The 24,744-nt window shown below is 42.4% G+C and overlaps 1 protein-coding gene across 2 annotated transcripts in view; it reads right to left on the bottom strand.

Annotated features, from left to right (window-relative positions):
- PTPN18 (protein tyrosine phosphatase non-receptor type 18) overlaps positions 1-24,744 on the bottom strand; it is a 55,725-nt gene that overhangs the window by 16,312 nt on the left and 14,669 nt on the right. For both annotated transcript variants that reach the window (XM_042451468.1, XM_042451469.1), the window contains exons 2-11: positions 19,038-19,146; positions 17,060-17,133; positions 14,905-15,000; positions 11,998-12,036; positions 11,794-11,862; positions 10,046-10,108; positions 7,881-8,023; positions 7,484-7,550; positions 5,672-5,749; positions 4,114-4,203 (exon numbers count right to left, since the gene is read on the bottom strand). In XM_042451468.1, coding sequence (XP_042307402.1) covers positions 4,114-4,203; positions 5,672-5,749; positions 7,484-7,550; positions 7,881-8,023; positions 10,046-10,108; positions 11,794-11,862; positions 11,998-12,036; positions 14,905-15,000; positions 17,060-17,133; positions 19,038-19,146 — 828 coding nt within the window. The remainder of the gene's footprint in view (positions 1-4,113; positions 4,204-5,671; positions 5,750-7,483; positions 7,551-7,880; positions 8,024-10,045; positions 10,109-11,793; positions 11,863-11,997; positions 12,037-14,904; positions 15,001-17,059; positions 17,134-19,037; positions 19,147-24,744) is intronic.

Here is a 24,744-nt window from a genome sequence, read left to right on the forward strand (position 1 = left end):
CGGTGCAGGGCCTTTGGCAATCGGCGGCAGGACCAGGCTTGGGCCAGTCCAAAGGCCTCGCCGGGCCAGATGTGGCCCGTGGGCCAGGGGTTGCCGACCCCTGCAGTATTGTTTTCAGTATCTGGTCCCTTCAATAAGGAAAAGGACTAATTTTTGTGATGCGTGCTTTAGCCATCTACCTGCTCCGCTTACAATCATAGAGTTGGAAAGGAACACAAGGCCCATTCAATCCATCCTCCTACCACTGCAGGAATACAAAACTAAAGCATGCCTGAGAAATGGCCATCCATTCTCTGTTTAAAGATCCCCAGTGAAGGAGATCCACCACCTTGTGAGGCAGTTCATTCCACGTTTGAATAGTTCTTACCATTGGGACGAATCTCATTTTCATTAGATGGAATCTCATTTTTAAATTTTAATCCACTGATGTCCTAGTCTTTTGAGCAGCAGGAAACAAGCTTGCTTCCTCTTCTACATGAATTGTGCAACTGTACATATCCTACTAAAGTTACCAAACCTCAGACTTAATGGTAGTCAGTTTGTAAGTCATTGACAGAATTAACTTAAAACATCCTAGACCCATACCAGCCATATCAAGCAGGCTGTAATTTGAGATCAACTGCAAAAGCCAAGTTGATAAATGTCAATTGACAAAGGATGTATTGAGATGGATAACATCAAGATGTTCAGGGCCGAAAGTAATACTACATTGCACATACAATTTTCCCTTGATGTACTTTGTTGATGCACAAGGGCAAAAGGTCAGAGATAATTTTAAAACTCCTTACAGCGAACTTTTATCTGAATGCATAATGCTGAATTTTTAAAGCCATGAACAAGTTATGAATTACGATGGGGTCAGCTGGCTCATCAAAGCCAGACCACAGTAGAAATACAGTTAAATGTTTCACAGGAAAAGTTTCCATATCTCAAGCCATGGTTATACTCCTCAGTGTAATGCTGTGATAATTTCTTTTTTCAAATGATAAAAGAACACCACCAGAAGATGGATCTGATGAACCAAGCTAAAAAAAGACAAAAAGGCAAAGCCTGGAGCAACTAATTATCAGCTAGCTCTATCCTCCCTGCCTAGTTGTGAAGCTTGGTCCCTAAGAAAGAGAACTGATTAATATGTTGTGTCTGTCTCTTCAAAGGGCACCCTCTGGACCAGTTTTTAATCTTGCTTCCCTCCCTTCCCAGGATGTCCCTTCAAAGCTTCCAGCAGGTGACATCTTTGTGTGGAGCTGTCGATTCTTGTCAAATGTGATATAGGGACAACAAAGTAGGACTGTCACAGTGGGCAGCCACGTGAATGATAACCCGCTGTGCATTTAGGGAAGAAATGAGTCTATAAAGAGTGGGAGGGGGATTTCTTCAAAGTGGAGAGAAGCACAAGGAGTGATGCAGGAGGATGTGTGTGCGTGTGCGACATACACACACAAACACATACACGCAGAGCTAGCTGGAGTTATTTTTATAGAGATATCTATATATTTTCACTTCATTATTTTCTCAGTGGCTTCAGGGAGGGGTAGTTTCAACTGAACAACTGAACGGGCGTTACAATGAAAGTGAGGCTTGTTCATGCCATTGTATTTTCTATCACTATATATGGGTGTGAGACCTGAATGGTGAAGAAAGCTGATAGAAAGAAAATTGTCTTTTTTGAGATGTGGTACTGGAGAAGAGTACTATGCATACCATGGGTGGCTAAAAAGACAAACAAATACGTATAAGAGCAAATTGGATCTGAACTTCCCCTAAAAGCCAAGATGACTAAATTGAGGCTGTTGTACTTTGGCCGTATTATGAGAAGAAATGACTCACTAGAAAAGACGATAATGCTTGGAAAGATAGAAGGTAGCAGAAAGAGAGGAAGACCATACACCAGATGTAAAGACTTAATCAAAGAGTACATGGCGCTCGGTCTGCAGGAACTGAGCAGGTCCACTGAGGACTAGAAGTCTTGGAGATGCCTCATTCACATGGTCGCCAGAGGTTGAAGTTGACTTGAAGACAATTACAACACAAAGTTTCAAGGAACAGATTCAATCCTCTAGCAGTGCCAATTCACTTTCTAAAATAAGTTGCAGGACCCTCCGGCACTCTTTCCACATGAAAGGGTACTGGTTCTTCAAAATTATAACTGGACACCCAACCACTTCCATTCTCTTTTACCATTTTTGGCAGCCTATGTAACCTCCAGAAAATCCCAGGGGCAGGAAAGTGGCCCTGAAACTGGCTTGCCCAACTCAATAGAACAGAACATTTCCCAGCAGAGAGGGTCCTGTCCTCCTGTAATCTGGGTTTAGCTCCTCCTATTTGCTCCTGTAGGCAGGGACAACCATTTAGTACAGCATATTCATTCTTGCCCACAAACCACAGGATACGGTCACCATAACTCAGAGTCAACTTGAAGGCACATACCAAACAAAAACAAATCATTATTTTAAGGAAATGAATTTCAGGCAGACTATCCTTCAACATACTGAATTATGTATTAAGGTCAGGATTCTGATTCCTTCAGAGGTTTAATGAAGAAGTGGCATTAATTTCCATTATTTACCCGCCACATTTGCACACCCTACTATATTTTCTTTCTCTTGCCAGGTCATTATGACTAAGAAGGCCGTGATATCACCTGCTACTACTGTATTAGTGTGAAAATTGTCACAGTAGAATACTTTATATTACGAAAACCACCAGTTGCTATTTGTGAGATTTGGAGACACTATTTTTTCCAATTCCTGACTGGGGGAAAAATCCAATAGATTTCTCTATTGTTTTCTAAGATGTATAACAAAGACTGTTATAATAATAATAATATCACAGAATCATAGAGTTGGAAGAACCCCCAAGGGCCATCCAGTCCAGCCCCATTCTGTCATGCAGGAACACAGAATCAAAGCACCCCCAGCATATGGCCATCCAGCCTCTGTTTAAAGACCTCTAAGGAAGGAGACTCCACTACACTCCGAGGAAAGAGTGTGTTCTACTGTCGAACAGTCCTTACTGTCAGGAAGGTCCTCCTAATGTTGAGCTGGAATCTCTTTTCCTGTAGCTTGCATCCATTGCTTCGGGTCCTAGTCTCTGGAGCAGCAGAAAACAAGCTTGCTTCCTCTTCAATATGACATCCCTTCAAATATTTAAACAGGCCTGTCATATCACCTCTTAACCTTCTCTTCTCCAGGCTTAGCATACCCAGCTGTCTAAGTCTCTCCTTATATGGCAAGGTTTCTAAACATTCACCATTTTGCTCACCCTTATAGATTGTAACTGTAATATCCTTTATAGATTGTACTTTTATGTGTAAGCTAAATTACTGTACTCATTTTAATTAATGTTCTACTTGTAATTATAAGGGGACTAAATACCTAAAGGCAGCAGATCCCATGTCATCTTGGAAGCTGAGCAAAGGCCTGGTTAGTACTTGGATGGGAGACCACTAGGCAGCTTGCATCCAGTTTCAAAACACTGCGGGATGGGAAAAGCAGGCTTTTTGCTGGCCAAAAAATGAGCGGATCTTTGCCACTCCTTTTTCAGCTAGCTTCAAGGCAGATTGGGACCAGTGCATGTGCTTGCCATGGCCCCAGTCCAGCTTTGGTGGGGGCAGCTTGAAGCCGTACCCTTGGGACAGTCTTGCACTGAGGAGCTGGTGGGCCACATGGTGGAGTGGGTTCTGCTCTGTGCTTTAAGCTGCAGTATAATCGCCAGAACCATACTTCCAAAACCTAGGAATTCATGAAGACAGCCAAAGAAATTAAATCTGAGACATTTTGTCAGCTGTCATTAAAAATCGAGAACGTCCCCAAACTTATCTATCTCTTTGTGTCTTTTCAAAGCCAGGCTTCTGAGCTTTGGGAACCTTTAGGCACAAAATATAGTATCTTTTTTAAGACTGTCCAGCAGTAGAGTAAAGGTACAAAATGGAACAGGGCAGCTGAGGACAGCAAGAAGAAGCCAAAGTGCAAAGGAAAGAAGCCAGAGTCTCCCATGCCAGGGCTAAGGATAAGGCTTGTATTCACAGAAGAATTAGGAAGCACTGCCCCTCTGTGGAAAGAGTTGAAAACAACTCTCATGTGTTACTTCTTTTTCTGAGTTCTGTTCTCTTACCTCTTTCAGGTTTTCATAGTGGGGATGAGAGAAGCTCAGGGTAGCCCGGAACATTTCAGTGACCGCATGATATACAAATTCGTATTGCTCCTGCCAATAAAACAGGTATGTATGAGAGGGCAGCTTCTATGTACAGACATATGCCCTGATTTGTACAACCCCACTTGCTTACCCAAGTATCCTGACCCTGTGTGGCACCACAGAGAGGTGGGAAAAGTGAGTTGTTATTTTCTATAAGCCACAGATTGTGTTTCAGTCTGGGAGAAAGGTGGCAGATATACAAAGGAATGAATGAAGGGATGGCCCTCCAAACATTGTTGAAATGCAATTCCCAGCAGTCCTCATTATTAGCTATGCGGGGCTAGGAGTGCTGGGAGTTGCAAATTGCAATCCACGTGTGGTATCCTGCTGGGAGTTGCAGCTCATGTGAGATAATTTCATACTACTACTATTACATATCTGCAGCTCTTTGAGCAGACACCAAGAACATAGAGCATATAATACTGCTACTAGTGGCATTGACACTGCTACTACTACTAATAATAATAATATTAATTTTTATTTCATTCCCACTTCTTTTCAAGGTTTGAGGTGGAGTACAGCATGTTAAAACACAAAACAAAATTAGAAACACATAAAAGCACAGATAAAATACAATACTATTAAACTATTAAAATACCCTCATAAGAGTAGATGTAAAATTAAAAAGTCATGATTTAAATTTGACTAGGTAGGCCTGCAGGAAGAGACATGTCTTTAATGCTGTTTTAAAAGCAGTTAGCGTTTCAGCTGTCATATCTCTTCCAGCAGATCATTCAACAGTCTGGAGACAAGAGACGAAAAATCCCTCTGGGAAATGGTTGCCAGTCTAGTTTTGGCCAGTTGGAGCAAATATTTCCCAGAGGAGCTGAGTGTACAGGAGGATTGTACTGGAGAAGGCGATCCTGTAAGTAACCTGGACCCAAACTACGTAGGGCTTTAAAAGTAATAACCAACAGTTTGTAATTTTACCCGGAAACTAACTGGCAGCCAGCGGAGTTTAAAAGCTGGTGTTATGTGGTCACTTCTGGATGTGTCCATAATCAGTCTGGCTGCATATTCTCAACCAATTGGAGTTTCTAGACTTGGTACAAAGGTAGCCCAATGTATAGCGCACATGGCAGCAAGGTGTTGGACTGAGTAAGTCGTAGTCTGCCAACGCCAGCCTTACAATTATTAAACAGACTTAGGCATGTCCCTAAGCTAGTCTCCTGCCTTCAGGTGTGAAGCAGAACCAGTGCTGAAGAAAGATTCAGCTGTCAGTCCAGACAGCTTCTGTATGTGGAATGGGAGCGACTACCATCTTGTTCTTCGCTCCAGAAAGCACAATGTCTTTGTTTGGTCTTGCCGTCTGCCCTTGGCCTGCTCAGCTTGACCATGGCCCTGAGGTATAGGTACAGAATGCTCTCCAGGGCTTCCCATTCAGTCATCTTCTGTACATGAAGTGATTCAGGGGTGATTATCTTGTTTCTTGCCTCAGGCTGGCTGTAGATGGAAGTCACTCAGATGTGGAGCTCACCTGGGTTTGAACTGCGGCCGGTCTCTGTTTCCTCATTTCCAGGACAACATCAAAAATACTGAAATGTGGTGGGATTCTCTGAAAAACAGAGGAGACGCTGGCAACTGACCCTTCTCTGGCACAATAACAAAGGCTCATCAGAACCAGGTACCTCAATTTATATCAGTTGTGACCCAGTTTGTCTACTCCTCATTCACTCACTGGCCTCCCCTAACTATAATGCAGAAGGAGCTGAAAGATAGGTGAAGCAGGAACTTTTTCAGAGAACATACAATATCATGAAAATAACCAGGCTGATACTAGGTCTCATTCACACTGCAGAATTATGGTGCAATTATTCTACTTTGACTTAGTTACATCCTATGGAACTCTGATATTGATTGTTGTTGTTCTGTGCCTTCAGGTCATTTCTGACATGGAAAACCTAAGGTGAACCTATCATAAATGAATTTTGTGTTTAGGCTTGGGTGGGTCCCATCTCCAAGATATCACATTATGTACGTATATGCAAACACAGGCATTCCAAAATCAATCAATCAAACAAACAAACAAAAAACAAAATCCAAAATACTTCTGGTCCCAAGCATTTTGATAAGGGCTACTCAGCCTGTAGTCCTAGAATTCCAGAGGATGGAACCATGGCAGTTAAGGTAGAATTATGCTATATTTCTGTAGTGTGAATGGCTTCTTAGTCTACCACTGCTTTGTTCCAGAAGGAGTTTGGCTCTTTAATGCAATGCACATTCCTAACCAATTTTTCCACTCACAGTGGATTTTCCTCAAAGACATGTGCCTCAGCAATCAGACGTGCAAATTAAGCCCATTTTTTTTACCTTCCACTGACCAATCAGGAGATAAAGTATGCAAAATGCAACAGGTGAGAAAAAAAGCATATTTTGCCACAAACCTAAGCCCCCCTGCACAAAAACCAAACCAAAAAACAAAAACAAAAACATGCTAAATGCATCATTTAATTTGCCCCTGAATCTCAAGACCAAACTGTACCTGGTATGAATCACTTGGCTTAGATTTTCATGCAGCAGATAGCCAGTGCAACAGTCCTGACTCAGTCTGGGGCCTTTGCCGACTTGCTGTTGCCCTTCCAAGAGTCCAGGGGGCATGGTTGTTGGGGATAATCGGAGTTGCAATCCAGTTTATGTTAGGGCACTAGACTGGGAGCTGCTATATCATGCTCCATATTAGCATGGGGAAAATGTGGCCCATGAGCCACATGCAAGCCTTAGAGCAGGGGGTTTTTTGGCCCTGAAGGCCTGTCAGTGTCCAAAAACCTTGTTTTTTTGGGGGGGGGGGGGAGAAAGGGCCACTTGACATCCACAGATATCCTCTAGGGAGTGTGGGAGGCTATTTCACCATGTTTTATGCCCACCTGGCCATTTTCGACTGGGGAGGGCATTTTTTTCCTGAAAGACAGTAAACCAGAAGTTGAATTTTTGTTGTAAAAAAGAAAAAAGACACCTCTTGTTTTACAAAAAACATGGCGGAATTGGCCCCACCCATATCCTTAGAGGGCATTTGGGAGCACGTGTGTGTGTGTGTGTGTGTGTGTGTATGTATATATATAATATTTTGGTGGGGGTATGTGGCATGGGTACAGTCCCCAAGGTCTTGGGGGCAATGTGTCCAACAGTTCCCCCCCCCCCCCCCCATAGTTGTTCACTCCTGCACTACATAGAATAGGACAGAGGATGCCAGAGAGACAGGCACACCCAGTTCACCTAGAAGTCAATTGTCAATTGACCCAGAAGTCATTTATTCCTTAGCACAGACCCAGCTTGCCTATGTTGTCAATACCTGTTTGAGCAGCAGCTGCCTTACATACTCCAGTGTACAGATCACACCTGTCCGGCCACAGCCAGCACTACAGGGAAGGGGAGGGAAGGAGAAGATGGTAAGAGATGGTATGTCCATGGAATAACTGAATAGTTTCCAGGAAATCTGGGTCTGCAATTGCAATGCACCTGAAGACATTTCTCTCTCTATTCTGTCTATACTCATCCAGTTTTCAGATGCTTTCGTGGCTCTTCCCAGTCTGCTAGATCTCTTACCCCCTGTAATAGGGTGTCATTTATTTGGTCAACTTGCTGCTCCCCCATTCCCCAGTTTTACTCTCTGAAGGTCCCAGGGGTGTGTGCAATGTGATTTAAAGTCGTTCCTCATAGGGCATGGTTTCCAGACAGTTCCCTCCTACCTGCAATGCACACAGATGGGTACAGTGTCCTCCCCTTGCTTATTTCTCACATGCTCAATCATGTCAAGGAAATAGCCATAGGTGTCTGGAATCCCTCGGTCTGGCCAAGCCACATACTGAAAATGGGAAATTACTCGTTCCTCCTGGAAAGGGAAAAGGCAGCAATCAACATATTTCTATGCATTCTGGTATTTGTGTCATATTGGCCCCTACAGAGCACCTGCATGGTGCAACACAGAATTTGAATCCATCTGAATACAAAATGGGTGGTAAGAGAGGAAGATCAAGTGTACTTTGTTTGCAAGTTAAGCTTTATATTTGCATTACAAACCTACACCTTCTAACATTTCAGAGCTGAATATGTGGTCAAATTAGCAAAAGTTATTAAAGAGGAAAAAGACAGAAGCCAGAGAAGGCTTCTACTAGAAAGGACAAGATACAACCTCCTTTTCTTCCCCCTTCCACCAGTAATTGAATGCAAACTACTTTTGCACTTTGAACATAGTTTGCAGTAACTGAAGTGATTGATCATAAAGGAGGAAAGTAGTAAGAGGAGAGAGAAAATGGAAGATTTTAGAAGTAGCTGAAAAAATTGGAAGGATAGAGGATTAATCAGGACTGTTTCTGCCAAATTGGGGCAGCTGGGGGTATACCAAAAAGCTTCTGTGTCATCACAGAAATCCTGAGCTATCCAATTCACTGCCTTCCCTGCCTACATTCCTATCATCACATGCATTTCCCCCTGAGCAATAGGACAATATTTCCTCCTTGTCACTGAGATCTCAGCTAGCCTTAGATCTGGCTCTGCTTGTTTTTGTAGTATCTCTTACAATGTTCAGACCCCAAAAATCTAGTTTAAAAACATTGGACAGCTTTGTACTTGGAGCCTCAGGTTCAGTGGGTGCAACTACTCTTATGATCTACTATGTATTACTGCATGAACTGAGACCAGGGGTGCATCTACATTGTAGAAATAATGCTGTTTCACATGACTTTAAGTGGTAAAACCCCCCCACAGAAAACAAAAAAACAAAAAGAGGGCTGAATTGGGTGTAAAATTGAAATGTTACTTCATATTGATTAAAAAGAAATATTAAAATAATTTAAATAACAGTTTCTTATTTTAACTATTGTAAACCAACAATGTTACTTTTGAGTAACAATTTTGATCTCTTACTACCTTAATTCATTATTAGCCAGTTTTAGTAATTTTAAATGCTGTATTTAATTCAGTGACTTAGTTGATCATTTAATGAATTGGTTTGTATTAAATACCATTCAGGATCTAACTTTAATAAGTTCAATTCAACATTAATGCCATAGTACTAACATGAATACTTCCAAGCTCTCTGTGTTCATTAGCAAATGCTAATTAGAGACTACCAGTGGTAATATGCCTGTGGATGTCATTTATATAGCTATTCATGATTTATAGGCCTTAATAACCTTAACCTCCATTAAGCTGTACAATCTCCCTTTAAACCTGACCATGTTGGCAACTATCCCTCCATTTTGCAATTCCGTGGTCTGATTATGCAAGGTAGGAACAGCTACTTTGTTTTATTTCTCTACTTTGTTTTATTTCCCATCATCCAGCTTGGATGAATCCAGATTTTGAATAGCAGAGAGAAAGAAAAAAAATCTCCCTATCCATGCTATCTATAATTTTAGGGAACAGGGATGTGCAACATCAAGAACACTTTAACTAGCAGGCAGTTTGAGGTGCCGCTTGACACCACTTTAACTGCCATGGCTCCATCCTATGGAATCCTGGGATTTGTAATTTGCTGTGGCACCCAGAGCTCTCTGACAGAGAAGGCTAAATATCTCACAAAACCTGGAATTCTATAGCACTGAGACATGGCAGCAAAAGTGGTGCATTAATTCTGCAGTTGAAATGCAGCATAGGTCTGCCAGGCTTGCTAATACTAAATATTAGGAGCAAAGCTTGGCAAAAGTAATTTAAATTCCAGAATCCCACAGCTAGCAACACAGTGGCCATCAGCCATCGCCTGATCCACAAAACAGTGCATTACTCTTGCTCCTTGTTCTGCTGACCTTGAGGCTCCAGAGCTGGAGTGTGCAACCTCTTGGCCTGCAGTTAGTTATTTTCCCTTCTGATAGTAGTCAGGCCATTAAGAGTCTGCAAAATAATGCCCATATACCTGCTGAAATGTCAGAGTAAGCATCCGCAGAATGACATCTGGATTGAGCTCTTCTTTTTTAACCTAAGGGAGTTAGAAGAAAAAAAAGACCATCTCCAGATTTGAGGTATGAGGAAATATTTCAGCTGTCCAATTATACTAACCACTTATTATGCAGATACAATGGTGGAGCAAAGGTTACACAGGCAAACTGTTACCCCAGTACTCCATGGCAGTATAGCCACATAACTTTGGTTTATGACAGGGATGGGGAAACTCCAGATCTGGCACTCCAGACGTGATTGGACTGCAACACTCACAACCTTTCTCCATTAGTTAGGCTGGATAGGCGATGATAAGAGTTGCAATTGAACATGAGGAGGGCTACATGTTATCTGCTTTCTGCTTTATGTTATAGCCTGCTTGGTGCTTGCAGGAGTATCAGCGCAGAAGATGTGGTTGAAATGAAATTTCACTCAGTGGTTGGGACTACTCTTTCACTCCATTTAAACCACATCTTGAGCACTCTTTTCAATCAATTGAAGTTAAGTGAAGGTGAAGTTCACTATTAACATGTGTGGAAGAAGTTCTGAAGTAGACAAAAGGAAGCACATTTCTCCACATACATTCAGCTTATGGAGTTTATTAACAAGGAATACTTTGATCACTAACCAGTGTCTCAGAAGGACTGGGTAAAGTCATAATTCACCTCCGTTATGTGGATAATTCAGCTACTTTGATTAGCAAGGATTGAAGACTAATTAGTTGCCATCCATCCCTCTCAAGTTCCCTCTTTGTTGCCTCAGATCTTAGCTGCAGTCAGAGGGGATTAATTTTCCCAGTAATTATATGAAGTTGTGCACTATCCTTTATAATGTTAAGTGTTTGGGATGGCAATAATTGAAGGGCAATTATTCTTGATGAATTTTGAATTGGTCATTATGCTATGTATTGCTGATCAATTTGTGTGTGTGTATATATATATACATAACCAAACAGGAACACATACACATCTATAGATATAGAGCAATGATAGACAACTGTGGAAGGCTAGGGAGCAGCTTTAGCTCACCAGGAGACCTTCAAGGGCCACATATCTCCTACAGCAGTGGATCCTGACTTCCCCCCCACCAAAAAACAAAAAATTGTTCCAAAATGCCCCTAAACACCCTCTAGGGAAGATGGACAGGATTTCCACCATTTTGGGGGGTCTTCCTGGACCATTTTAGACCCAGGAGAGGTCTTTTTTATACACACACACACACACACACACACACACACACACACACACATATATATATATATCGTGAGCACAAGTTACCCTCTGTTCATGTCTCAAACAAGACCTCTCCTTGGTGTAATTTGGCCTAGGGGTGGGCAAAATGTGGTGAACGTTTTCCCCATACCCTGCAGAGTGCATTTTGGGGCAAAAAATGGGGAGGGTGTTGATCTTGGGGGGCAACGAGGCCTCTAAACTCAGTGGAAAATGCCCTTTACACTACTTAGAGGGGATTTTGATACATATATCTATATCTATATCTATATACAGTATACATATATCCCGGGATTACAAAAATGGCTTTAAAGGGGCATACTTTGCCCACTGCTGATGCAGCCTCACACAACTGACCCCATTTCTGCACCCTTTTGTGTGCGTAGGTGACTGGCTACAGGAACTGCCATTGCAAATGTTTGCATTTCAAAGTTGACCACTATCCCCACCATCCATACATCACTGCTTGCTTCCTACCTGTGCATAGCCACCTCACCTGCGTCACAGAGAAGGGTCCAAAGGGCAAGGTTTCTTCTGCCAAAGGCCAGTAGCGCTCACATTTTTTCTGAGAAAGGGGAAAAAGGGAAATAAAGCTAAAGATTCTGGAAGAGTGATAGTGTTCCCTCCTTGAAGCCAGAAGGCTGGGATGAGCAAGATTTCTGTGCCCATGGCATACCATCCCTCCTCCATCAGGACTCACCTTGCCCATTTCCACTTCCCGGCAAGCCATGACAATCACCTGCAGTGAAAGAACACTGTTAAGGAAGAAGAATGGGCTGCGTTTAATTTGGTCTCCTGCTTCAGCTCAAAACCTTACTTTTAAAAAGTAACTAGTTACCATTACATTTCCCAACCCCTCCTGGTTAATTACTGCTACCAGTTGCAAATTTAAAAATTATGTTCGCTGTATTCAAAAGTAATTGAAAGAGTTACTTGTAGTTACTTTTGAGAAAACAATCTGGATGCTCTAAGTCATGGACCTGTGGCTCAAAACCTACATAAGTAGTGAGGCCTTGAATTTACTGTAACTATAAAAAATAACTAAAACACTTACACCACCAAAGAGTGATGTTGTCCCTCATTATGTCAAGATCATAATGAGCTTTAGTTGTGTCTTAATTTTTTTCTTTTAAAGAAAAAAGAAAAAATTTTAATTACAGTATTTAACAACAGTTATAATACAGATAATGCAATCATTCCTTCTTGCTGTTGCTATGCATCAGTGTGGCACAGTGGTTTGAGTGTTGGATTTCATTACAACATGGTAGACCAGGGTTTGAATCTCTGCACAGCCATGAAAACCCACTGAGTGGCCTTGGGCAAATCACACACTCTCATCCTCAGAGGCAAAGGCAAAACCACTCTCAACAGACCTTGCCGAGAAAACCCTGTAATAGACTCACCTTAGGATCACCATAAGTCAAAAATTATTTGAAGGCACACAAGTATAACAACAACAATGGCAACAACAACATATAGATACTGTAATTAAAAAAAATCTCATTTATGTAAATGCGTTGTATAAATTTGTGCTAAAACCATATGGACCTGGTAGTTTATTGTTTTAAGTTGTTAACTGTATTCTTTTATTTCTTCACAAGTAATTGGAGCATTTACTATATCAACCGCATGGTCGCGACAACGATCCGCCCCAAAAAGGAGCTGCGAAATGCAGTTCCTATCGATGACGCTGCCAAGGTGCCATTGGCGCCCTGGTATGCGTTGGTGACATGAGCACTGCGCTTGCGTCATCATGGCGGCCCCCATGTGGATGGGAGGCCGCCATGATGGCGCCATGATGGCGGTTGCTGCATGCTCCCGAAAACTAGAAGCCCCGCCAGGACTCCGTTTCCCACCCATATGTACTGGGCCTGTGACTTGCCCCAGATCATCCAGTTGGTTTCCATGGCTGAGTGGGAATTTGAACCCTGCTTTCCTGGAGGCCTTGCCTGACATTGAAAATATTACTCCACACTGGCATTTTACTTTACTTATTACTTTTCTGGTACTTAAATTTTTTTTAGCAGAGGCTGGCTTAAACCTTGGAAAATTTATTCAGAAACATGAAGCTGAAGGCTTTCATGGATGGCATCCATAGTTTTTTGTGGGTTTTTCAGGCTGTGTGGACATGTTCTAGAAGAGTTTATTCCTGACGTTTTGCCAGCATCTGTGGCTGGAATCTTCAGAGAATGTTGGCATGCAAGAGTGGAGTATATATACAGTCCGTCCTCGCCTTACGCGGGGGATCCGTTCCGGATCCCGCTGCGTAAGGTGAATTCCGCCTATGCTCGAGCCCCATTGGAAACAATGGGGTTCGTGCATGGCGGCGCGGCGCGCAACAGACGCGCGTACCCATTCAATTGAATGGGACACGCCGCCCCTTCCGCCCCACGGCTTGAGCGCATATGCTCAAGGCCGCGTATGGCGCGCCCGCATATGGCATGGGCGCGCTGTATACTCTGTGACCCTGAGTAGGGAGGAGGGATTTTCATGTTAATCTGTGTATTAGACCCGGCAAAACGGATCTGTGAACTCCACTTCTTGGAAGATGAATCAAAACACCTAGAGTCCTAGACCAAGCTCTACAGGTTAATGGTTCTACCAGCTCAGACATCAGAAGGGCTGCCAGACCCAGAAAAATCCAGAGGAGTGAAGACAAGCAACCACACAAAGGAAAGGTATTTTTACCATACATCAAAGGAGTCATGGAGAGAATAGGGAAACTGGTTAGTAAACACAACCTACAAATGGTTTACAAACCGACCAAGAATATCCAGCAAATGCTGAGCTCAGCGAAGGATAAGAGAGACCCTCTCATAGCTGCAGGAATTTACCGCACACCATGCAGCTGCAGACAAGTCTACATAGGGAACACCAAACGTAGTGTTCAAACACGAATCAAGGAACATGAGAGACACTGCAGACTGGGTCAACCAGAAAAATCAGCAGTAGCAAAACATGTTATACACCACCCTGGGCACAAAATGCTGTTTGAAAACACTGAAATTCTGGACCATGCCAGCAGCTATCAGGTCAGAATGCACAGGGAAGCCATTGAAATCCACAAACACTTGGACAACTTCAACAGAAAAGAAGAAACCCTTAAAGTGAACAAAGTTTAGCTACCAGTCCTGAAAAACAGCAAAATCAGGACTCAGCAAATGCAAATGAGAAATCACCCAGGGTCAGGGATTTTCCCAGCAAACAATGATCACTAATTAAACAGATACTAATCCTCTTTGCATATCCTCCCACCCTGAGGTCCTGCTATCAACAACAAAATAATACACAACTTAATATGGAAATCACTCTTCCCTACTCTGGATCACAGAGTATAATATATCCCACTCTCTTCCATGGCAGCATTCTCTGAAGATGCCAGCCACAGATGCTGGCGAAACATCAGGAATAAACTCTTCTAGAACATGGCCCAAAAAACCTACAAAAAACTATTAATCAGAAATGTCTCTAAAAATGCCCTTGAAAAGCAACTAGAAAATGTGATTCCATCACTACATCAAGCCTGTAATATCATTCCTTATCATGCCATTGTTATCAAAAATTTAAACCAGAAACTCCACTATTTAGCTTTGGCTGCTCAACTTACCTTCACCTTGTACTGCCAAATCATGCGCCAAAAGTCAAATACTGTATGTGGAAGAGGACCTTGGGTTGCAATGTAGGATCTCTTGTTATCCACACCCTGGAAGAATGGGGAGAATTAAGAGAATGACAAACATCAATCAGCACTTTACATTGTGCTGAACAATGCTACTGTGTTGAAAAACCAAGTTGCCACTGATAATAAGCATTGATAATATCTGCGGGAAAGCCCTCAGATAAAGGAAGAGGTTGACAACTGTTTGAAGAGAAGGATAAACAAAGGGCTTTGGGTAATTCACCCTATTTTATCTGTACAGTACTTGATTAATGTGATATTCATATAATTACAAGTAGCATGGCCAGTGCTTAACAGCAGTTGGTGTGCACTTTGCTTGCTACTCTAATATTCATATTTGCAATATATGGGAAATTTAAACTGGCTGTTTTGTGGAAAGAGAGGAATCTTATCTCAAAGTTTAGGGCCAAAGGTTAATTACATGGTTTGCAATCATGTAATTTTTTTTTGCTTTAATTAACCCTCCTAGGTATGTGTGGAGAGGTCTGATAGGTTATTTCCATCAGAACTGTACTGTGGGGAAACTTAACCCTTGATTTCCTAGTTGCAGTCCTGAGAAAAGTCACATATACTTCCCTATGCATTTCTGCCAATGGCTCTCATTCTCCCTCTCCCTTATCCTCTCATTTGTCCCCTGGTCCTGACCCTTTGTCATCACATTGTCAAATTCCTCTCTGGAACCATGTGAACTAGAATTTTTTAAAAAGTGCAATCAGAGACTTTTTGGATCAGAGGCAGAGTTATCATCACTCTTGTACAGTAATTTCAAACTGTGTGCCATGCATACAAATATGTCATGACAGAGTTGTCTAATTGTCTAGAGAAAAAATATTCAGTTGAAAGAGGACTTTGTGAGACACAAATACTGCCCCCCCCAAAGGAAGTTGAGTGCTGGACCTCTCTGAGGTTAACTGTGGTGCTGTCCACACTGGCCAGAATAGTCCAGGGGCAACCCAGAGTATCCTGGCCCTGTTACTTTGGCTTTCTGTTTTGATGCTGAGCAGCTGTTTGCATATGTGTCCCACTATGCTGCCCAGCATGGCAGCAAGTTGCTTGCTTTTGAGGTCAGTATGAGGTGCCAAGTCTCAATCACATATGTGTGTGCCTGGTTCTGACCTCAGAGCAAAGCAACCTGTGGTAGCGATGGCTGTGCCAGGTGGCACAGCAGCATGCATGTCCAAACAACTATCCAGCATCAGAATAGAGAGCTCTGGATCTTCCAGGAACATCCAAAGCAAATGGTGAGTCTTTAAAATCCACATTAGTGGTGTTGTACCCCAGGCTTGGCAGTGAATACATTGTCCAGACTGTTTGTGTCAGACTTGGGGATTGGACCTTGCATCATCCAGACTCTCCGTCAAGAAGCTGGGGAGAGGCCGGTTTATTTGGCCTGTGCAGACAGAGCATGTGTTGAACTGGCTTTGACTTCTTTCAGTTAGCCTAAGCTGAAGACACCCAGGTGTTGAGTACTAACCAGTCAATCACTCCCAATGTAAAGGTTCAGCAAAAATATTCAATGTCACAAATATTCAATTCTAGTTGTCTCTCTCAATGATCTGCTGTTCTTGACTGTCTCCTCCTAGTCATAAGGTACATTCAGATCCTTGACTCATATAACAAGTGTTCCTAGCAGTGGTTTTTTGGGTTTTTTTTTTTTTGCTCCAATGCACTCTAAAAGTAAACTTTTAAGGTGGTGTAAATATGAACTGGCATAGTCCAAGACATTTTGTTGTCTGAGACAGAACAGCAAAGGGAGCCTCCAAGCTCAGTCATAGTACTCTGAACCATCCCAAGTTCTTTTGCCATCAGAGGTAGAACATTCCATAAGCATCTTTTCATCTCTGGCAATAAAATAACCAATTATATACCAAACCAACCAACCATTTCCTGCCCTCTTATGACATCTTAGATCTGCTGCCTGAGGCAGTTGCCTCCTCTACCTAATGGAAAAGCCATCCCTGAAGTGAACTCAGCCTCTCGTTTCAATTTGGAAAAACAGTGTGCCAGTGCCTTTTGATGATGGGAAGTCTGAGAAACATTGCTGTCATGATGTGTGGTCTCTTGCATATCGATGCTCTGTTACCTGAATGAAGTTGGCATTGATATAATCTGTCTGTCCTTCTGCCAGTAAGTTTAAAACAACTCGCGTCTGGTCGTCTGTAAAAAGTACACAACTAGAGGTTGGTATTTGGATGTGAGATACCCCCCCCCCACGCTGAAAATACCAGAGATTCTCAAGTAGGACTTGGAAGAAACTTTGCCTGAAACCATAGAAGGTGGTTGTTAGTCATAGGTGGTGATAGCAGCAGGCTAGATGGGCCGAAAGACAGAATCAGTATAAGGTGGTTTCCTAGGTTTCCCAATAATTCAATAACAGCTGGAGGGTCACATGTTCCCCACATCTGCTATTACAGCATACCATATTCTGGTCACAGCTGGCAGGTCTCCAGCATCTCAAAGCCTCAGGCTTATTTGTAGTGATATCATCAAGGGTGAGGCTCTGTGATGTCATGGAAGTGCCAATTCATAAACGACAAAAATGTCATCCTTACGTGGGGTTGAAAGATGTAGATTAGCAATGAAGTGGGATAACTAGAAATGCAGAGTGAAGGGATCTCGCAGCACCTTTGAGACTAACTGGGGAAAAAAGTTGGATCATAAGCTTATGTAGACTTGGGACCTGTGCAGGCCGGCACTTTGGGCCTGTCTGGGAGGGGGAGTTGGGACGTAGAGTCTCTACAATGCATGCCCCAGCTCTGCCTCCAGGGCACCTTGACGCCACATACTGTTCCACATGGCACATAGCATCACAGCGCTCCTCTGGCGCTGCATTCAGATGACACAGCGCTGAAGGAGCGCCGTGTAGCCACAGCACTGTGGCTATCACTCCCTTTCCAGAGGGCAAAAAGGGGATGCTTTTTGTGGCTCCTTTTTGTGACCTGGAAAGGCCAGATCAGGACCATGGCATGCGGTTCCCATGGCCCTGATCTGGCTGAAAAAGGGGCAGCCTGCATAACTCCTTGGTCTATTTCCTCCATGAATCTGAGGATGTAGACCCAATCTAAGAAAGTTTATTGTGCAACTATTTTCACCAGGGGTAGGCAACCTGCGGCCCGCAGGCCGGATGCAGCCTGGCAAGGCCTTGGGACCGGCCCCAGCCCGGTCCTGCCGCCGATTGCCACCAGGGCCTTTGGCCTCTCGCGCACAGGGGCAAGGGGGGCAATTGTCTATAGAAGCCTCAGAAACATCCATTTATATTTACATTTGTAAAAAAAAATCAGCAATTTTTTTTGCGTGTCCTCCACTTTTTTAAAAAAAGTGTCCACCATTTGAAAATGTTGTCCTACATTTGTCCCGGTTTATTTATTTATTTAAAAAAAATTTTTTTAGATTATTTAATTATTTATTTTTTGGCTTCAGCCCCCCAGTTGTCTGAGAAACAGCAACCCGGCCCCCGGCTCAAAAAGGTTGCCTACCCCTGATTTTCACAAATTAGTCTCAATGGTGCTACAAGATCCTTTGCATGCTGATATTTCAGACTAGAGAGCCAGCATGGTGTAGTGTTTTCAGTGTAGGACTAAGACTCTGTGAATCTGGGTTCAATTCCCCGCTCAGCCATGGAAACCTGCTGGATGACCTTAGGTGAGTCACATCCTCTCAGCCCCACAAAACCCTATGATAGGGTCACCCTAAGTTGGAAACAATTTGAAGGCACACAACAACAATAAGGCCAGACCAACACAGCTATATCTCTGAATTCTAGGAATGCAAAAGTCCAAGAAAAAGACAATTTCAGCATGGGAATATTTCTTTTTTTAATTGGGGGAAGATCCAGTTTTTCCACTGAACATTTTTAAATTTGGGGGTAACATTGAAGGAAGGGGGGATTTTCTTATAGAATACACTCATCCTTCTATATTCACTGGGGTTAGGGGCACAGGACCCCCATGAATGTGGAAAAACTGCAATTAACAATACCACAATGTTTACTCCTGAGAGAATCTCTAAGTCCTTCAGTGTCTTTCTCTCCCCATCACCACCCTGCAAGATTGCCAACTTACATGGCAAGATGTCTTTGTAACGGTTCTTCTTGATATTCTCCTTGTTGCCACCAGCCTCTGTGGAAATGCCCTGCTGCTGCTGGAATGCTACAGCCCGGGCCTTGATTTCCTGCCAGGAGATGGGAACATTCATTTTAGTTATTTAAAATCTTTATATGCTGTCATTCTGTCTGCCCACATGCAGTTTCCAAGGCGGCTGACCATAAAATTGCCAAATTGTATGGAGCTCATTTTCATCTGCTACACACACACACAAAATTCTGTTCTTTATACATACATATATATATATATATATATATATATATATACATACAGTATATATAGGGAGGCAATGATGACTAGAGCTCACACATCTTAGGACTTGGACCACCTTCTTTGGTCCTTAAGGCGAGGAGGAGGAATCTCAGGATGAGAACACTGTCTTGAAAAATCTGTCTGTCTGTCTGTCTGTTTGTCTATCTCTAGCTAGCTAGCTAGCTAGCTATCATCTATCTATCTTCTCCTGCACTAGGCTTGTTGTTGCTGTTTTAAAAAAAATCAGTAACATGTTCTAAGAAACTGTATTTGATGCTTAATATGTCATACTTAATTACATCATCAATCGTCACTCTATATCACTAGAGGCTGGTCTCATGTTGAGTGTTTGAAATCCTAAGGCCTGAGATGGTACTAACCTGGTACCCTAACAGGAAGTAATAACATTCTACATCTTAAGGGCACCAGATCCCTCTTATCTTGGAAGGATAAGCAGGATCTGCCCTGGTTAGTGCTTGGATGAGAGACTGCCAATGAATACCAGGTGCTGTAGTATCTATTTTAGAGGGAGGAACTGGCAAAACCATCTCTGAGTATTCCTTATCAAAGAAAACCCTGTGAAATGAATGAGAGTTGACAGGCAACTTGAAGGTGTACCTATACACAGAGGGGAATTTAGCAAGGAATACTATATTTTCCAACCCCTATCAAAGCCTGCATTTTTTCTGGAGTGATCAGTCAGGGTGGAACAAGCATAGTGTAGTGGTTTGAGTGTTATATTGGAATTCTAGGAGACCAGAATTTGAATCCCTGCTCATCCTTGGAAACCTACTGAGAGAATCAAACTCTCTTAGCTTCAGAGGAAGAAATTCTCCTCTGGATAAACTTTGCCAAGAACAACCCAGGATAAGATTGCCATGAACTGGAGTCAACTTGAAGGGGCGCAACAACAACAGATCTTGAAAAGGTGCAGTTTTGGACTGTGGTTCCCAGAATGGTGATTAGAGATTGCAATGAAGAATAGTCCAATTTTGTTTTCTAGGCTCTGGTCCTAGGCCAGGTCCTGGTGGTGGGCAACAAAAATGCTAGTGGTGGCCCTTTTCTTTCCGACTTCTGGTGAGGTAGAGTCAGTTTTGAAGTGCACATGCTCACCATAACTGCCTTCTTTAACAATATTCTCAAAATGAAATAAATAGATAAATAAATAAATAAAAATGTAGTACTATGTGTTGGTGTGTATATAAAAAAATCTATAAATAAAACTTTGCGTCTCCACCAGGAGCAGGTCTTTTGTAAACCTAATGGGTCTTGCTCACTCAAGCCACCTACAAATACTTTGAATTACAACAGAGGTTATTCATAACAATGTACTGTTGTTGGGAAAAATCAGTTTCCCTCTAGCTGCTGTGGGGACTGTAGGTAATCTCAAGAGAGGAAACGGTGCTGCATGCTACCATAATCTGTGCTCCCTGTTAGAACATATAGATTTATTAAATTCTGGAGGGTGTGTAGACTTCACTCTGACTTCAAACTGATCTCCTAGGGGCACCGCCATTTCTCCAGAGTGAGGAAGTCAGGTAGACAGCTTGCAAAGGAGCGGGTAGGAGCCCTAGAAGATAATAAACTGGAAAATCCCCACAGGAAGTTTGGGAGTTGCTAAATGAAACTCCAAAACACCAAAACCAACACAATCCTGACTGCTTGTTTTCAGCATCACACTTGATAGTCCAGTGATCAAATCAGCAACCCACCCATATATCTGTTTGTCTTCCCCAATTTGTGTCAAGGCCCAGGTGCATTGTCTAGACTATTCTTCACCTCGGCTTAACAAATTTCGCCTATAAATATCTGCCGCCTCTACGTTATTTACTTCCATCCTCTCCCCCCCCACCCATTTTTATCACCTTTTCTCCCTCTCCAATCTGGTTTTTAACATGAATGTTCAGGGCAGCTCAAGAGACTTAATTTGAATTGGGTTACAAAAATTGTATGATTTGGTGTAACATGTTCAGCATGTAAGGCAGCTGCCACAAAATTAAGATTAAAATCTAGAGTGGATTCACCCAATCGCAATGAAATGGAAGCTAGCAGCAGCTGCTGCTGGTGCACTGTCACTTTTACCAGGTAGGCATGAAAGGTTTTGGTTATGATCAGGACATGGGAATAAACCTGAATTAACAGTTTCACTTTTTCTATAGAATGTATGATCTGTTAAGCCTGAAGTTATGCTTGTGGGCTGGAACAATTTGGAGGATACATACCGCCAACAAGCGGTGTACCGGTGCCGATTCTAGAATTAGGAACTGTGCGGCAACCGCACGATCCTTAACCCTAGTACATGTGGGTGGCATAACAATGGCGGCACCCTGTGTACATGGGTGCCGCCATTGTTACATAAACGCCATGTGGCGTCCGCACATTGCTGCATGTTGCTTACATAACAAGTGCGTCAATGTGCTACGCCACCCCTGTGGCTCAAAAAGAACCCGTTTTTTTCCAGGTTCTTTCTCCTCCGTAGGGAAGCTGCATGGTTTGGCGCTGCGGCTTCCCTCCAGAGGAAATTAGGTCACCGGCAGGCCACCCTTTTCGGGCGGTCTTTCCCTCGCCTTTGTTACTTTTGAATGCTGCAAGCTAGTAAAAAACATGCTCTCCTCCCATCCACCTTGTCACCATAACAAATATCCAGCACATGAAACACATTGCATTCCTCCTCCATCATTTAGTGAGGCCACACATTTCTTTAAATTTACAAATAAGTAAAATTACATTAATACAAGAATAGACATTAAGTCACCTTTCATGAAGCTACTGTCATAATGTAACATAGTTGTGCCTTGATAAGGAAAGGGATGAATTCCAAATAACTAGACTATGACTCTGTTTGAATCCCTGCTCAGCCATGGAAACCCACTTGGGTGACCTTGGGCAAGTCACACTCTCTCAGCCTCTGTAACTTGAAACCACTCCAGACAACAGAAGCAACATGTGAGATAAAATTTAGTCCTGCGACCCTAGAATTGTCACTTTTCTTCTCCTGTATGATATTTAACATCTTTGCTTGATGAAAAAGCCAGTGAACCTCTGAATGCTTGTATGATGTATTTTTGTGCATTTTGGTTGGGCAATAAAAGTACAGTGGTCCCTTCACATTTGCTGGGGTTAGGGGTGAAGGGTCCTCGTGACTGTGGAAAAACTGCAAATAAAAAAGCACTATTCATCTTACCTAATTGAACACCTCTCTAGGAATCTTCAGGTCCTCCAGTGCAACTCTATGGTCAACATCTGCCAGAAGTTGATTAGAGAATCATGTTGGGAGGACCTACAAATGCCTAGAGAAGTGTTTTCTCTAGGAATGTTTAGGTTCTCCAGCACAACTCTATGGTCAACTTCTGTCAGAATTGCGCTAGAAGACCTAGAGATTCCTAGAGAGAACATATTAATCAAAACTGCAAATAATCAAATCCACAAAAGTCAAAGCTACAAATCTGGAGGGCCATCTGTTTTGTGGATTTTGTATTTTGCTGTATGAATTCTTCTGGCTCACTATGAGCCTGGAGAACACACAGTTTCATTGGTCATAAATAATTATATGGCATGACACAAAGGGTTTCCAGGTTTGTCTGTGACTCTTGCTGATGGTATCCCTGCAGGCCATGGTCATAACCAACATATTGATTACAATATCTCAGAGTTTTTAAAGTTCCCTTTTAAAGATAATTTGTTCTTGTTATTGGTTGCAGTGTTTGGAAAGTAATTTGTTGCCAGTGCTGCATGCAATTTTTGAATAAGTAACTTGTTTCATTACACATTGTTGCTTTTTGCTACTTTCTTAAAAAGAAAAAAAGGGAATGGCATAAAATTGGAAAAAAATCCCTATCAAATTCCCTTAATAAGTAATTACACACAAACACACACACACACTATATATATATATATATATATATATATATATGTATATAAAACTGGAAAACAGTTGTCATGGCACAATAGAGTAGCTTATTTCTTATTGTTATGTCCCTACAATTTGTTTTCTAAGGCAGAACCTATCATGGGGTTGTCTTGGCAAGTTTCTTCAGAGGGGGTTTGCCAGTGCCATCCTCTGAGGCTGTGGCTTGCCCAAGGGGCTTGCTCAAGGCAACCCAATGGGTTTCCATGGCCAAGCTTGGATTCAAAACCTGGTCTCCAGAGTCCTAGTCCAACACTCAAACCACTATGCCACACTGGTCCTCTTATAGCCAGTCATTATGGTCCAAAGTGCACTGGAGAAATAATCCAGTTTGAGACTGCTTTAACTGCCCCAGCTCAAGGCTAGGGAATCCTGGGAATTGTAGTTTATTGTGGCACCAGAACTTTCTGACAGAGAAGGCTTAATGTCTCACAAAACTACAGAGTAATGAGAGAAGGGTAAGGGTGAGGACTTAGTTCGAATGTTGGAGTGAAGGATAAAGAGGAAAGAGGTTTAGTAAAAGGGGAAGTGGGAGAAAGGGAAGAGAATAAGAGGTTTTAAGTAGGGATGGGACGGTGAAGAAAGAAGAGATAATGTGAGAAGGTCTAAGAAGAGTAAGTGATGGAAATAAGAGCAGAAATGATTATTTTGGAGAAGGTTTGAACATTATTCGCTTAATTTGTTACTTTGTATGAATGTATGTAGGATTATATGTTATTTTGTATGTATACTTAATATGTATATATTTTTTCTCAGCTAATAAATTTTTTTTAAAATTAAAAAACAAAACAAAACTACAGATTCCCAGAATTCCCTACCAGGGCAGTTAAAGCAGTCTCAAACTGGATTATTTCTGCAGTGTGTTTTGGACCTATGTTACCTTTGACATGTGGTATCATTACATCCTTGTTGCCCTGTCTGTTTGTCTATCTTCATGTTGTTACAGATATGCTGGTTATGACCTTTAAAGCTTTATATGGTTTGGATCCAGACTGTTTGAAGGACTACAGTATGTCACAGAAGTTTCATCTGGCTCTGCTGGGATCACTGGAGCTGGTTTTCCTGCTCTGCAATGCTTCTTTCTCCTAGTAGAACTGGTTGGGACACTGGGTGGTTTCTCCACCTAGAACTGGGATCCCCACCCAGAGTTTCAGCTGGTCAGGTGGGGCGTTATGTAACACAAGACGTGTCCTTGAGGCAAGCTGCACCAAAGGAGGTGATGGTGGCATGCAGTGATACTAGATTCATATAAGCATGGTACTGTGGTTTGAGTATTGGACTGCAATTGTAGAGATCAAAGTTCGAATCCTCACTTGAACATGAAAACCCCTGGGTGATCTTAGACAAGTCACATCGCGCAGCCTCAGAGGAAGACAAAGGCAAGTCACCTCTGAATAAATCTTGCCAAGAAGGTCATTTTAGGGTTGCTATAAATCGGAAACAATTTGAATTAAGATTAGATTTTGGGTGGGCAGTGAAAGCAGGAATCATGGCTTGGAGTGTGCA

This window comes from Sceloporus undulatus, chromosome 2 (assembly GCF_019175285.1).
Source record: "Sceloporus undulatus isolate JIND9_A2432 ecotype Alabama chromosome 2, SceUnd_v1.1, whole genome shotgun sequence".
NCBI classification, from domain to species: domain Eukaryota; kingdom Metazoa; phylum Chordata; class Lepidosauria; order Squamata; family Phrynosomatidae; genus Sceloporus; species Sceloporus undulatus.